Source organism: Narcine bancroftii, chromosome 1 (assembly GCF_036971445.1).
Source record: "Narcine bancroftii isolate sNarBan1 chromosome 1, sNarBan1.hap1, whole genome shotgun sequence".
In the NCBI taxonomy this organism is placed as follows: domain Eukaryota; kingdom Metazoa; phylum Chordata; class Chondrichthyes; order Torpediniformes; family Narcinidae; genus Narcine; species Narcine bancroftii.
In genome coordinates this window covers 455,092,413-455,106,398 of record NC_091469.1, presented here as the reverse complement: position 1 = coordinate 455,106,398, position 13,986 = coordinate 455,092,413, and the positions used below count along the sequence as shown (strand labels likewise).

At 43.2% G+C, this 13,986-nt stretch overlaps 1 protein-coding gene across 7 annotated transcripts in view; it reads left to right on the top strand.

The window, feature by feature from the left end:
• spag6 (sperm associated antigen 6) overlaps window positions 1–13,986 on the top strand; it is a 184,794-nt gene that overhangs the window by 79,404 nt on the left and 91,404 nt on the right. For all 7 annotated transcript variants that reach the window (XM_069914632.1, XM_069914631.1, XM_069914628.1 and 4 more), the window contains 2 exons: window positions 8,007–8,173; window positions 9,245–9,428. In XM_069914632.1, the coding sequence (XP_069770733.1) occupies window positions 8,012–8,173; window positions 9,245–9,428 (346 nt within the window). In that variant the 5' untranslated portion in view covers window positions 8,007–8,011. The remainder of the gene's footprint in view (window positions 1–8,006; window positions 8,174–9,244; window positions 9,429–13,986) is intronic.

The window sequence follows — 13,986 nt, the reverse complement described above, 5'->3', positions numbered from 1 at the left end:
AGAACTTCACCCAGTGCGCTTCCTTACTGCATTTTGTGAACACGGAGTCCTTCGTGGGGCATTGGGTGTGCTGTGCTTGTCAACAGAAGTAGCATCCCTAGTTGCGCGTGGCTGCAGTGGTTAGCACTGGTACTGCGGGGGTGGTGGGGGGGTGGTGGTGGTCACAGGCGCTCCAACAACTTGGTACTCTGAAAGGTGTCGCTTATGCTTGTAAGGTTGTCAGCTCCCAGTTGGGCCTGCTTGAGCACTTTCCCAATTCAGCATTTGCTGCCTCACATACCTCGACCTCGCTCTTGCCACGATGGTGTCCCTGATTTGTTCCTCATCTCTCACCCAGGCTGTGGCTGCTTCATAGTGGCATTTTTTGGTCAGAGCCCACAGTTCAAGAATATAGTCATCCAGCGACTCATCCAGACGCTGCTGACGTTGAGAGAGTCGGTGCCTTGCCAGAACATCATTCTGAGGTTTAATGTAGTAAGCCTTCTAAGGCAGGCTCATAGGTAGCACGGTCTCTGATGACAGCGTACCCTTTGGAGCCCATTTGAGAGAGAAGTGCTGATCTCCGTAGACCATCTGAGTTGAAGACGTCTTGTGTGGCTGTCAGGTAGGACTGGAAGCACTCCAGTCAGTAGGTGAATTCTTCTGGGGCCTCAGGGGTCAGAGAGTTGATCAGGTGTGCCTGGCCTCAACAATTCTTCCATCCCATTTCAAAGTTATTAAAATTGTAATGTGACTGAATGCACTCAGAGACAAGTGAGGAGTACAAGCATGCTTTTAATAGCTTACAATCAATGGCCAGTAGGCACAATAGTCCTCAGGCGAATCTGAGGTAAGGTGGGAAAACCTGTGTTTTATTGGGGTAGGTGAGAGTGGAGCTTTGAATTCCAGTTCACTGCACAAGGTCAGAATCAGAAACCCTCTCAGCCAAGAGTGGTGGGGGGAGGGTGTGGGAGAGGCGTACCATGAATCTTAGTGCATTTCACTTCACTTCCCTCAGCAACCTGGGCTATATCACATTTAGCCTTTGGAGACATCAATCTGTGATATACCCCAAGTTTATGCCCAGGCATTTAAGAGACTCTTAGACAGGCACATGTATGGAAGAAAAATAGAGGGTTACAGGGTAGGAAGGATTTGATATTATTTTAAGGAATATGTGGGTTGGCACAACATCGAGGGCAGAAGGAATAGTACTGTGCTGTTGTGTTCTATTAATGTTTTTAAGAAGATCCATCACTTCCTCTTCCTTCATCTCAACATTATCCAGTACACAAGTCTGTTTTATTCCAATCTCCCCCTGATCAACGTCCTTTTGTGAATACTGAATCAAAGTATTCATTTAGGACCTCCCCAACCTCCTCTGACTCCAGGCATATGTTGCCTCCTTTATCCTTTTGCAGCCCGACCTTCATTCTCATCGTCCCTTTGTTCTTCACATGTGAATAGAATGCCTTGGGGTTCTCTTTAATCCTCTCCAACGCCTTCTCATGCCTCCTTTGAACTCTCCTAAGCCCTTAAAATAATTCCTGGCAACCATATCCTTCTCACAAGCCCTTCCTATTTCTTGCTTCCTAAATCTAATGCATGCTTCCTTCTTCCTCTTAACCAGCTGCCTCACCTATTTAGTCAACCACAGTTCCCTTTTCCTACCATCTTTTCCATGTCCCAGTGGGACAAACCTATCCTGAACCCTGTGCAAATGGACCCTAAACCTCCTCTACATTAGTTCTGTGCTTTCACCATTGAACATTTGTTTCCAATTTACTCTCGCTATTTCCTGCTTCATCCAATTGTAATTAAACCCTTTCCCATTTTTTTCTGCTTTTATCCTTATCCATAGTTATGCTAAAGCTGAAGAACTTACGGTTACTCACTGAAATCTCCCCACACTGAGAGGTCCGCCACCTGACCAGGTTCATAACCCAGAATAAGATCCCGTATGGCCTCTCCTCTCGTTGGCTGTTCCACGTATTTTGTCAAGAATCCTTCTTGAACCCACCTGACAAATCCACCCACATCCATCCCTCTTGCAATCAGGAAATGCCAGTCAATATTAAGGAAGTTGAAATCTCCCATAACAACAACTCTAATTTCTGCACCATTCCAAAATCTGCTGCTTATCTGTTCCCTCAGTGTCCTTGGTTAAGTGTGAGGGGGTGGGGAGGGGGAAAGAGAGGATCCGGTGGGGAAATGAAGGTAGAGGAGAGTGGAACTAAAAAGGGGGGGACTGTAGCCGGCCGCTACAAAGAAACACAGGTTAAGTAGGTTAAGCTCACTTCTTTATTAGGGCCGGAAAGGCTACTTTTGTACTGTTCAAATTTCCGCTGTTTTTGCTGATTGAGTCAGCCATATGAATAACAATAGCGGGTGGGAACATCCATGTATATGAATGCCCTTCTTCCCCAGCCTATTTCTGCTGAGTTGTTCCGGATGACTTGAAAGGGACCTTTGCAGGCTTCTGCAGTGGTGAACGGTGGGGTCCTCTGCGTACAAGCACGTACTCACAGTCCTTAAGTTCTTTGGGGATGTTGGACTTGGCTTGTCTGTGATTGGAGGATGGGATTGGAGCCAGGTTACTGACCTTTTTGTGCAGCCTGTCCAGGAAGGTGGTTGTCTCCTGCTGTCCTCTGGCCTATGGAAAGAAATCCTCCGGAACTGTGAGGGGGCTCTTTAGACGAGTTCAGTGGAGGATGCGTGGAGGCCTTCTTTCGGTGCTGTTCAGATGCCCAGTCGTGCCCATGGTAGCTCATCCACCCAGTTGGGGCCCTTGAGTCTGGTGATGAGGGCAGTCTTGAGGTGCCTGTGGAAACGCTCCACCATGCCATTGGCTTGCGGGTGGTATGCCATCGTATGGTGTAGCTGAGCGCCCCACAGGTTTGAAATGTTGGTCCACAAACTGGAGGTGAACTGTGCACCTCGGTCAGAAGTGATGTGGCAGTCCAAATCTTGCAATCCAGGATATGAGGAGTGCTTTGGCACAGGACCTGGTGGATGTGTTGGCTAGGGGGATTGCTTCTTGCCACCAGGTGATGTGGTTGAACACTGTGAATAGGAGGCGGAAACCCTGAGACACTGGCAAGGGTCCCACTATGTCAATGTGAATGTGGTCAAACCTGCATTCCGTTGGCTCAAAAGGCTGTGGGGGGACCTTGGTGTGACACTGCACTTTGGCTGTTTGGCACTGCGTACATGCCTTTGCCTAACCCCAGACTTGTTTCTGCAATCCATGCCACATGTACTTGCTGGCTACTAGCAGGACCATAGTCCTGATTGATGGGTGCGCCAGCCCGTGGATGGAGTCAAAAACTTGTCACCTCCATGCCGTGGGGCAATAGGTCGAACCTGCCCCCTGGCCATGTCGCACAGGAGGGTGGTAGTACCTGTTCCAACTGGAACGTCCTTAAGCCAAAGGTCTGTGACAGCAGTCCTATACTGCAGGATTTCATCGTCCTGCCAGTGCTGTGAAGTCCAGACCATTGAACTGTGTCTTGACAAGGCATCCAGGACCACGATGTCTTTGCCTGAGATGCGCTGGACATCAGTGGTGTACTTTGAGATGTAAGACAAGTATCTCTGTTGGTGAACTGACCAGGCATCAGAGATTTTAGCCAGGGCAAAAGTCAGTGGTTTGTGGTCTGTGAAAGCCCTTCCCTCAAGAAAGTACCGGAAGTGGTGGATTGCTAAGTACAATGCCAGCAGCTCTCTATTGAAAGCACTGTACTTTAGTTCAGGGGGCCGCAGATGTTTGCTGAAGAAAGCGAATGGGTACCAACTTCCTTATATCTGCTGCTCCAGGACTTCACCAGTCGCTGTTCCTGAGGCATCGACTGAGGGCTGTGGGTGCATCTGGTCTGGGGTGGGTCCAGATTGCAGCTTTGGCCAGGGCTTCTTTGGTTTCCACAAACACACGTGTGGATTCGTCGTCCCAGGTCAGGTCCTTCTTGCCTGACATCAGGATGCACAGAGGGCGCATCACTCGGCCAGCTGCTGGGATAAACCTGCGATAAAGGTTTATCATCCCCATGAACTCCTGCAGACCTTGGTTGTACTGGGTTTGGGAAGCTGCGGATGGCCTCTACCTTGTTGGGCAGTGGTGTGGCCCTGTCCTTTGTAATCCTGTGGCCCAGGAAGTCGATGGTGTTCAGGCCAAACTGGCATTTGGCCAGGTTGATAGTGAGGCTGAACCCCTGCAGACGACTACAGAGATTTTGGAGGTGCTGAAGGTGTTCCTGTCGTGTTCTTCTTGCCATGAAGATATTGTCGAGGTTGATGAAAGTGCTGTCCAGGTCTCGGCCCACTGCGTCCATCAGTTGCTGGAATGTCCGTGCCACATTTTTGAGCCGGAATGGCATCCTCATGAACTCGAACAGCCAAAATGGAGTGATGATGGCCGTCTTGGGGATGTCATCAGGATGCATCGCGATCTGGTGGTATCCTCGCAAGAGGTCCATTTTTGAGAATATTGTTGCCCCGTGCAGGTTTGCTGCAAAATCCTGGATGTGTGGCATAGGGTAATTGTCCGGGGTGGTGCCTCGTTGAGCCGGCGATAGTCGCCACATGGTCTCCAGCCCCCAGTTGCTTTAGGCACCATGTGCAGGCCCACGGACTGTCTGATTGTCAAACAACACCCAACTTCTCGAGTTTGTGGAACTCCTCCTTGGCCAGTTGGAGCTTCTCCGGGGGAAGTTGTCTCACCCTTGCGTGGAGAGGTAGGCCCTTGGTCAGGATGTGATGTCTGACGCTGTGTCGAGGCATCTGCAGTGTGAACTGAGGGGAAAGGATTGCCGGGAATCCTGCTCGCACCTTTGAGAACTCATCCTCTGAGCTGTGGATGGAGTCCAGGTGCATTGCCGGAAACCTAGAGCCCCTCAGTGTGATGGTCTGGTAGGTCTTGGTGTGGACGAGTCGCTTATCCTTAAGGTCTACTAGGAGGCTGTGGGCTCGCAGGAAATCTGCTCCGAGGAGTGGTTGTACCAATGTGGTCAGTGTGAACTCCCATGAGAAGTGACTGCCCCCGAACTGCAGCTTGGCCCTATGAGTGCCATAGGTCCGTATACTGCTGTTGCTGGCAGCCCTCAACATGGGCCCTGCTAGCTTGCGCCTTGTGTCATCCCTGTCGGGGGTATCACGCTGACCTTTGCTCCTGTATCCATCAGGAAGTGTCTGCTGGATAGCCAGTCCCAAACGTACAGGAGGCTCTCTTGGTGGCCAGCCGTTGTGGCCATCAGTGACGGCTTGGTCTTGTCGTTTCCTTGGAACTCGCAGGGGGATTGGCATCAGCGGGCCCCGGTGCCCCATCTCCGGTGGTAGACTGCTCTGGTCTGATTGCGGGACTTCTTTACGAGCCTCACAGTAGCCGAGCACTTCTGTTTCTGTTTCCACAGAATGTCTGCCCGTGCTGCGACTTTCCGGGACTTGGTGAAATCTGCATCTGCCAGGAGCAGTTGGATGCCTTCAGGCATTTGTTCCAGGAATGCCTGCTCAAACATGATGCCGGGCTGCTCATCTCCCAGGAGGGCCAGCATCTCGTTGATGAGTGCCGACAGGGATCTGACTCCAAGCCCATCCAGGTGGAGCAAACGTGCTCTCACTCTCGCTGCAGTCTGAATGCCTCACTTAATAGCTCTTTGAAGGCGGTGTAAGTGCCTTCCGATGGTGGCCTGTTTATAAAGTTGGCCACTCTGTCTGCAGTCTGCGGATCCAGGGCACTGACCACATGGTAGTACCGGGTGGTTTCTGCTGCAATGCCCTGAATCTTGAACTGAGCCTCCGCCTGGTCATACTACACGCTGGGTCGAACTGTCCAGAAGGTTGGGAGCTTCAGGCTGACTGCTACTTCACCATCAATCGCTGGGTTTAGATGCCGTTTAAAGCCGTCGGGGTCACCAATTGTAGCTGACCGCTACAAAGAAACACACACACACACACGCACACACACACAATGTGGCAGGTTAAGCTCACTCCTTTATTAGGTCTGGTAAAGCTGCTTTTATACTGTTCAAGTTCCCGCCGTTTTTGCTGATTGACTGAGTCAACCATATGAATAACAATAGTGGGCGGGAACATCCATGCATATGAATGCCCTTCTTCCTCAGTCTGTTTCTGCTGAGTTAGCTGGGCAGTTTGACCAATGCCATTTTAGGGCTGTTGGTCTGATGCTGCCCCAGCTTCTACCCCCGCTGATTCATTGTCCTGGGAGTCGCTTTAACGATCTCTGTCCATGTCTGCTGCTGCGCGATGTGCCGGCCCGATCTCCGCAATTGCAGGCTGCCACAGGACATTAGAAAGGGCTATGACTCAAAACATCCACCATTTTTTTTCTTCCATTGATGCTGCTTGACCTGCTTAGTGCATGTTTAGCTTTAGATTTTAGCACCTATTGTATCCAGTTTGTCTCTTGTTTCATGTAGTTCTTAACTGCGTAAACCCTTATTCTCTGTTTCTGCCAATATTGTGAGAACTGATAGTTGTTTGATTCCTCTCATTTCCTTTTCCATAGAATAAACTTTTCTTTCCTTGCTCATATTTTCACTCGTTCATCTTTTCCTTTTTAGGAAGCACTTTGAGTCAGATTTCGTTTCTTGACAGTCGACTCTCATATTCCATCTTTTTATTTAATAAATCAAATTCTTATTCTGAGTTCTAAAATGCTTTTAATCTTCAGGTTTGCTATCATTTCTGGCAATTTTATAAGCTGCTTTCTTGGATTTAATGATGCGTGTAATTTCTCCTGTCAGCTATGGAATTTTGTGACTTTAAAGGATTTTTTTGCAATTTATGCATTACTGCTTTAAACACTTGAAATTGCTTACCCACAGGTCAACCCTTTCAATGTATTTTTGCAATCAATCACAGCTAACTGTCTCCTCATACCTTTTGTAGTTTGCTTTAATATCCAAGTCCCTCATTGTAGATCAGATGCAATTGAGGAAAAAAAAGTAGTTCAAAATTCTATCATATTGTGGCCATTCTTCCCTAAAAATTAGAGAAGGTTCTCAACTAACCCTTTATCATTGTATAGAGTAAGATCAAAAGTGGTTTTCTCCCTAGATAGTTCCTTGATATTTTGATCTAGAAAACCATCTCCTACACATTCCATGAATTTGACTTTTGCTTCTCACCAACTACTATTCTTGCAATGAGTTTGCTTGCAGAGCAAAGATGTACAAAATTCTTGACCTAATGAACAACAATAATGCATAATGGAGATCTGGTCTAAAATTGAAGTTAATAATCTCCATAATTTGCTTGTGCCAATTTGTTAATATTAAGGGGTAGAATGTGGCTTGCTGTTTCAGACCTACCTTTCAGAGATCAATTTGTTGTTTGTCACTTTATATAGAGAAAAAATTGTAATTGCCTTTTTCACAGGTATAGAATGAATTGGCATTTTTATTTTTAAAGTGGTGATCTTAAAGACACTTGAGATTCAAATGCTTTTTCTAAAATTTCTACAGCTATAATGGTAGTCTATTGAGCTCCTTTTTGTCCCAAGATAATTCATCATGACCATAGTATAAGATTTGTATGGTTGAAGGCAAGGTTGCTGAAGAAGTTTTTGATAGGAAGTAGCTCATCAGTGATGGAAAAAAAATTGATTCTTCTGTATCAGTCTTTCTTTGAAGAAGTGCACCTTCTGCTGTAATTAAGCAAAGCAGTTTTAAGGATCTCATGTTTTTTTAAAAAAAAAAGGAATGTTTAGTTTGACTAATGTCTTGTGTTTTCAAGTTTGCTTGTGTAATGAGTAGTGTAAGTTGGCCATCATGGAAGATGTAATGCTTATTCTACTTAACTCTACATCAATAATGCTATCGACTTAATAATTGTAATATTTTGATTACATTTTTAAACAATTTTTTTCAAAATTGTTGACAGTTTATTTACCATTTTACAAAAATTAATTAACAATAAAAAATGTTGATGAATTCAAGTGAAGAGAAGGAAATTACTTTCTAAGAATCACACTGTTTTGGGTGAACTTAAATATGTATTTTTCCCTCTTTTAGGTGTGATGTCTCTTTTGAGGCCCCTATTACTAGATGTAGTTCCAAGCATTCAGCAGACAGCAGCATTGGCTCTGGGACGTCTTGCCAATTACCATGATGATCTCGCTGAGGCTGTTGTTAAAGGAGACATTCTTCCGCAGCTAGTGTATTCACTAGCAGAACAAAATGTAAGATCTCTTTTTTTTCCACCCTGATATATATAAAATATTAGTTTAGTTATTAAGGTTGAGCTCTGCAGTTTTTTCATTATAGTGATGACTTATATTCCCACTATGAGCAGGTCTTGTTAATTTTCTCTGACAGAAACTGCATAAATTGCTTGTTCTGAAGCTTGGCACATTAGCTTTTAGTTTGTCAGACAGCTGTGAGACAGTGGTTAGCTCAGATTATTGAGGGCACCAGCAGATTAGTGCAGGGTCACAAAAGGCCCATCATAGTTTAGTGACTGAGGGCAAGTGAAGGAAGCTAATTAGCCAGTTCATGTAGAGTTTAGCTGCGCATGTAAGCAATTGGTTTGTCCCTAGGGCAAAACTACCGTCCTGAGTTGAAGTTTATGATTTCAGTGATGACACATTATTTCAAACCTGTTTAGAAAAGAAGCTTATTAAATTGCAATCTTCATATACTTGAAGCGAAGTAATAAACTTACATTTGTGTAAGTCGGATGTATATCTTTAATTTAAAATTATATTTTCTAACAAGGGAAAGATTATGTAAATATTCGTATTCATTGATCGCTGAAGCAGATGTTGCAGTTTAGTTAATTACAAGACCATGAGACAATTCACTTTTTGGTGCTGCTCATTGTAGTTTCTTCATATCTTCAAAGCTCCAATCACTTCACTTGACACATTGTGCAACATGAATGTTTTTCTGCAAGAAAACCATTTTGAGCAGATTTATTAAAAATGGTCATCGCAGGTTTGTGTGCAAAAATTTCTCCAGAGCCACCACACGACCAGACTTGCAAATCTGTCCACTGCAGTACAAACTTTCGTGGTGTGGTATGTTACATCTTTAACAAAGTGCAGAGTTAAACATGATGTAATTGTGCCACATGCCTTTTGAGAATCTTTTAAAGAAAAATTGTCAATTGGCAGAAACTTCAACGTGTTATTTAATGTTTTATCGTTGTTACATAATGGTTATTTGGATTCTTCCTAACAAAACATTTAAAATTTGGAGTCAAGTGCTATTTGGGTAAACTGGTTTCCAAATACTTCTATTTTTTTATAAAGCGATTCTACAAGAAAGCTGCAGCTTTTGTATTGAGAGCCGTGGCCAAACATTCTCCTCAATTAGCCCAGGCTGTAGTGGATTGTGGGGCACTGGATGCACTGGTGATCTGTTTGGAAGAGTTTGATCCAGGAGTGAAGGAAGCCGCAGCTTGGGCGCTAGGATATGTTGCACGCCACAATGCAGGTGAGAAGTACTGGGGCTTGTCAATGTGCTGGCTTTCTTTTTATTTTAACCAATATCTTCAGTTTTTATGGGAACACAATGGAAAGGAACACTTCACAAATATTTCTAAAACATCTATTGAAATTTTGCAGGTTAGAGGGGAATGTGTCTTGAGTTTTGACTACATAACTGTCTGTTGTTACTTTTGCCTATCAAAAAAGACAATGCTCTTATTAACTAGAGAGCAAGAAACACTAGGACATATCCTGGCTTTAATTCACTGGTCATCTGAATATATATTTGAAATACATATGCTCATTTTATGTCTATCCAGGTTCAAAGCTTACTTAAGCATGACCTCCATTTACCAATGCAAATCACATCTTTTTTGGATGCTGAATTAACTCTGTTCTGAAATGCTCACTTGTAAACCAGAGGCAGATAAACCATTATATGCCAGGTATTACAGTAAAACCCTTGGTATCCAGATTGGTAGATGCCGGCGAAATGTATTTTCCAGTTGCCTGAGACTTACTCTTGCAGTGCCTAATTAATATACAGTTTAAAAGACAAAAACAAAATATACTGTACTTGCACTGAACAAACTTCACTTGCATGAATGTATAAACTTTAAAGCATTTTACTTTATTTTCAGTCACATTCTTAGAAGACATTTAACCATCGTGGCATCTGCAGGTTCCTTCCTCTCCACTGAGCTACCTGAAAGATGAACAAGAATATTATAGATAATTAGCCATCCCCCCCCACCCCTGCACACAAACTCGACTCTTACTGAGCAGGGATATGGAGACACTTTGAGAGTCACCCTAACGGCAATCAACATAAACTAGCTCTTCATCCTGGGCAACACCGTTACTTTATTCCACAACTTTATTCAAAGTGCTGCTACGATATGACCAAGGCACTCTGCTGACTGAATGTTTGCTCCCATCCTCACCAAAGCTTTGTGTCCTTCAGAAAACATTTACTTTTACAATTTTAAACTTGTGTACTTTTTACTTATTATTTTATTCTTATTGATTATATTTTTTTATATTTATTTTCCTCTTTTATTTTTGCCAGTTGCTTGAGGCTGCCGGTTGCTTGAATTCTGAATACCATGGGTTTTACTGTATTTAGCCTTCCATTTTGAGTTTTGTCTAACAAAATAATTGTATGTTCAGCAAAATGTATGATTTCTGCATGTTAATATATTGGCTTATATTTAAAATCAAACATTTTACTGTGGCAAAATTATAGATCAGGCATCTTTCCCTGATTAAGTTGTCTACACTAAATTGCAAGAAGAGACTTTGGAAAAAGTGCGATAAATGCCATATATACTATACTATACTTGTGTAAAAGTCAAATTTTTTAAATGTTAAATGCGTGGGGTTGACTATTATATGGAGACTACTTTTGAAGGGCTGAAATTCACTCTAGAATCCAAAATACCCATATTGGTAGCAAAAATTCAAATGATCTTTAAATAAATTAAACCCCCCCCCCACAATGAATTAATGTAATAATGCAGAATCTGTGCAGCAAAACACATGTCCTACCATAGGGGAGGTTGGGACCGAGGTAATGATGTGGGAGCTTTAGTCTGTGAGTGACTGGGACTGGGTGGGAAATCAGTGTTGGGAGCTCTGATGGGTGGGCAGCCAGGGCCAAGGCATGAGTTTGCATTTGAGGCCTTGGGCGGGCATTTGGGGGCGAGGTGAAATTATGTTTGAGGCATCAGATCTTCTGGCCTGCGGGTGGCTGGGGCCAAGATGGGAGTTCGCAACCGAGGCGTCAGGAGCTCCGGACTGTGGGCAGCCAGGGCCAAAGTGAAATTCCAAGTTGGCTTGCATAAGATGTATGGAATATTTTCTGGCCAAAAATGGGGGGGGGGGGGGTGGGGGTGATCTACAAGATAAACTTTTACACTTTTATATGGTATGTATGCACTTTTCAAGGCTGATTTTTAATTATGGCTAAAATCAGATGTCATGTAGATTTTTCAGATAGATATTATTATGGATTCAGAGGATCCCAAAACCCAGCAGCAATAAAAATTTACCAAGACAAATGGTTACTTAAACAAAAGTTGCTTTTAATTTTCTTTAAACATAAGACAGGATATTAATAAGTTATTACTATTAACTTAACCCCCTTCTTATTCTCAGCACACGTGTATGTAATGTATCTATGTTCAGGAACATTCTTTGATTCACAGTCCAATCTCACTTCTCACTCCTCCAAGTTCACTGGTTGTAGGCAATTCTTGTACTGTGCGTAGAATTTAACATTCACAAAGCTCTGATGCTTAAAGTTAAATGGTTACCACTCAGGAAGGTGCTTGTTGGTTTCAGAGAGAGATTTATTGCTCGTTGGACACACAAACTGATTTACTTCAATCAGTCACTTCAGTGTCTTGCTGAAGAAACCTGCTCCATCATGATTTTCCAAGTGATAATGTTGTCTTCCAGGTCACCACAGAGTTCCTCTTGTTTCCCTTAATTCAGGTGAAACACTCTAGCCCAGCCATTTCCTCTTGTAAGGACCACAAGGGTTTTCACCAGGCTGAACTCAGAACTCACAACCCATCTTCAAAATGGGGTTTTCCCACAAACTTCCAAAAGCCACTGCTGATGTCCTCTCTCTCTCTCTCTTTTACCCCCCCTTGCAAAACCACATGACCCCTCTTAGAACAGCAAACTGCAAGCAGACTGATTGCGAGCACTGGAATCAGTTTCTGCCTGGCCATCTGTTGTTTTCAAAACAATATCCATAAACTCCACAGCATCAGTTCAATTAACACCTACTTGTGAAGTCTCCATAGGCATTCTTCCAAGTTTCTGTAAAGTTACTATGGACATAAAGTCTCCTTATGCATAGCTCTTGCATTTTAAATGAGATGTCTTGTGAAGTGTTACGGTCTTTGTGGTGACCTACACTAAATCCCCCACAATCTATCTCTTTTAAAGATATTTATACATAAAATATATAATATAACTCATCACAATGTCTAGAATTTTGAGTGACTCAAGCAAGCACAAAGGGTCTTGAGAGCACTACTTCTCTGTTTCTTGTATCCTTGTATGCATTTGGATGAATTCAAGAGTTAGGAGCCAGATTAGGCAACATAGACTGCTGTAGTATTGGAGTCCTAATCATACAGCACAAAAACTGGCCCCTCTGCTCCACCATGTCTATGCTGGCATTTTTGTCCATTTGGATGCATGGGGACTGTATCCTTTTATGCCTTGCATATTTAAATATCAAAATGCTTCATAAATATTGCAGGCTGCACAGTTAGTGTAGCAGTTAGTACAATGCTGTCACAATGCCAGCAACCCAGGTTCTTATCTTATGCTGTCTGTAATGAGTCTATTCGTTCTCAAAGTTTAAAAAGTTCAGACTTATTTTCAGCGTTCATGCAACCCTGAGATTCTTTTTGCTTTAGACCATAAAGAATTTCTACTTATCGATTGTGTTTTTTAAAAAAAACTGTACTCAAGAAAAGGTATGTATAAAAGAGAGAAATGTAAATCAAGAAATATAAACAAATTATGCAATACAGAAAATATTTAACAACAAATCATGTGCCAAGAGTCCTTAAATGAGTTTCTGAGTTTGTTGTATAGGAGTCTGATGGTGAAGGGATAGCAACTTTTCTAAACCTGGTGATACAAGTTTTGTGGCACCTCTACCTCTCTCCTGATGGGAGCAGCGATAACAGAGCTATGATTTCTTGATGATTGCTGCTGCTACCCGAGGGGAATGTTCAATGTCTTTTTGATGGTGCGGAGAGTTTCGCCTGCCTTTGGCAGGTCTTTCTACTCAGAGGTACTGGTGCCCCCATACCAGGCTGTAATGCAGCTGGTCAGCAGATTCCTCTGGGTGCTCCGGTTTCCTTCCAACATTAAAAACAAATGGAGGTTGTAGGTTAATTAGGATATTTGGGTTACACAGTCTCATGAGCCAGAAAGGCCTGTTACCATGCTGTATGTCTACATTTATAAAAAAGTAATTGATTCCAGACACAATGTACATATGCATTGAAATTCATACTTGCTGCAGCTAAACAGCTACTTGTAAAGAAAAACTAAGACTAAACTAATTGAATTAAATTGAAAAAAAGACAATAGATAGATGATGTTTACAGTCATCCTACTGTTTTTTTTTTAAAAAAGTGACTTGTAATGGTGCAGACAACCTTTTTATGCAGTCAGAGCATTCCATGATTAGTGTACCAAGGGGAGGTTCAAGAGTCTGATAGCTGTTGGAAAGAAGCTGTTCTTGACTCAGAGGTGCTGGTTCTCAGGGTTTTCTACCTTCTGCCTGAAAGTATCAGTGATTGGCATGATGGGATATTATATGATGTGGGCTTCCTTTTTAAAAATTTTTAAATTTTTCACACTATGAACCATACAGACCAAAATACACACAAACATTTCCCTCTTGAATATACACAGTGTCATTTTCTCCCATTTTTCCCCCCTCCCTTCCCTCCCTCCTTCACCCCCCCTCACCACTCACTCAACGTTCAACATATATGATACATTAAACCCATTGTTGAGACATATTTGGA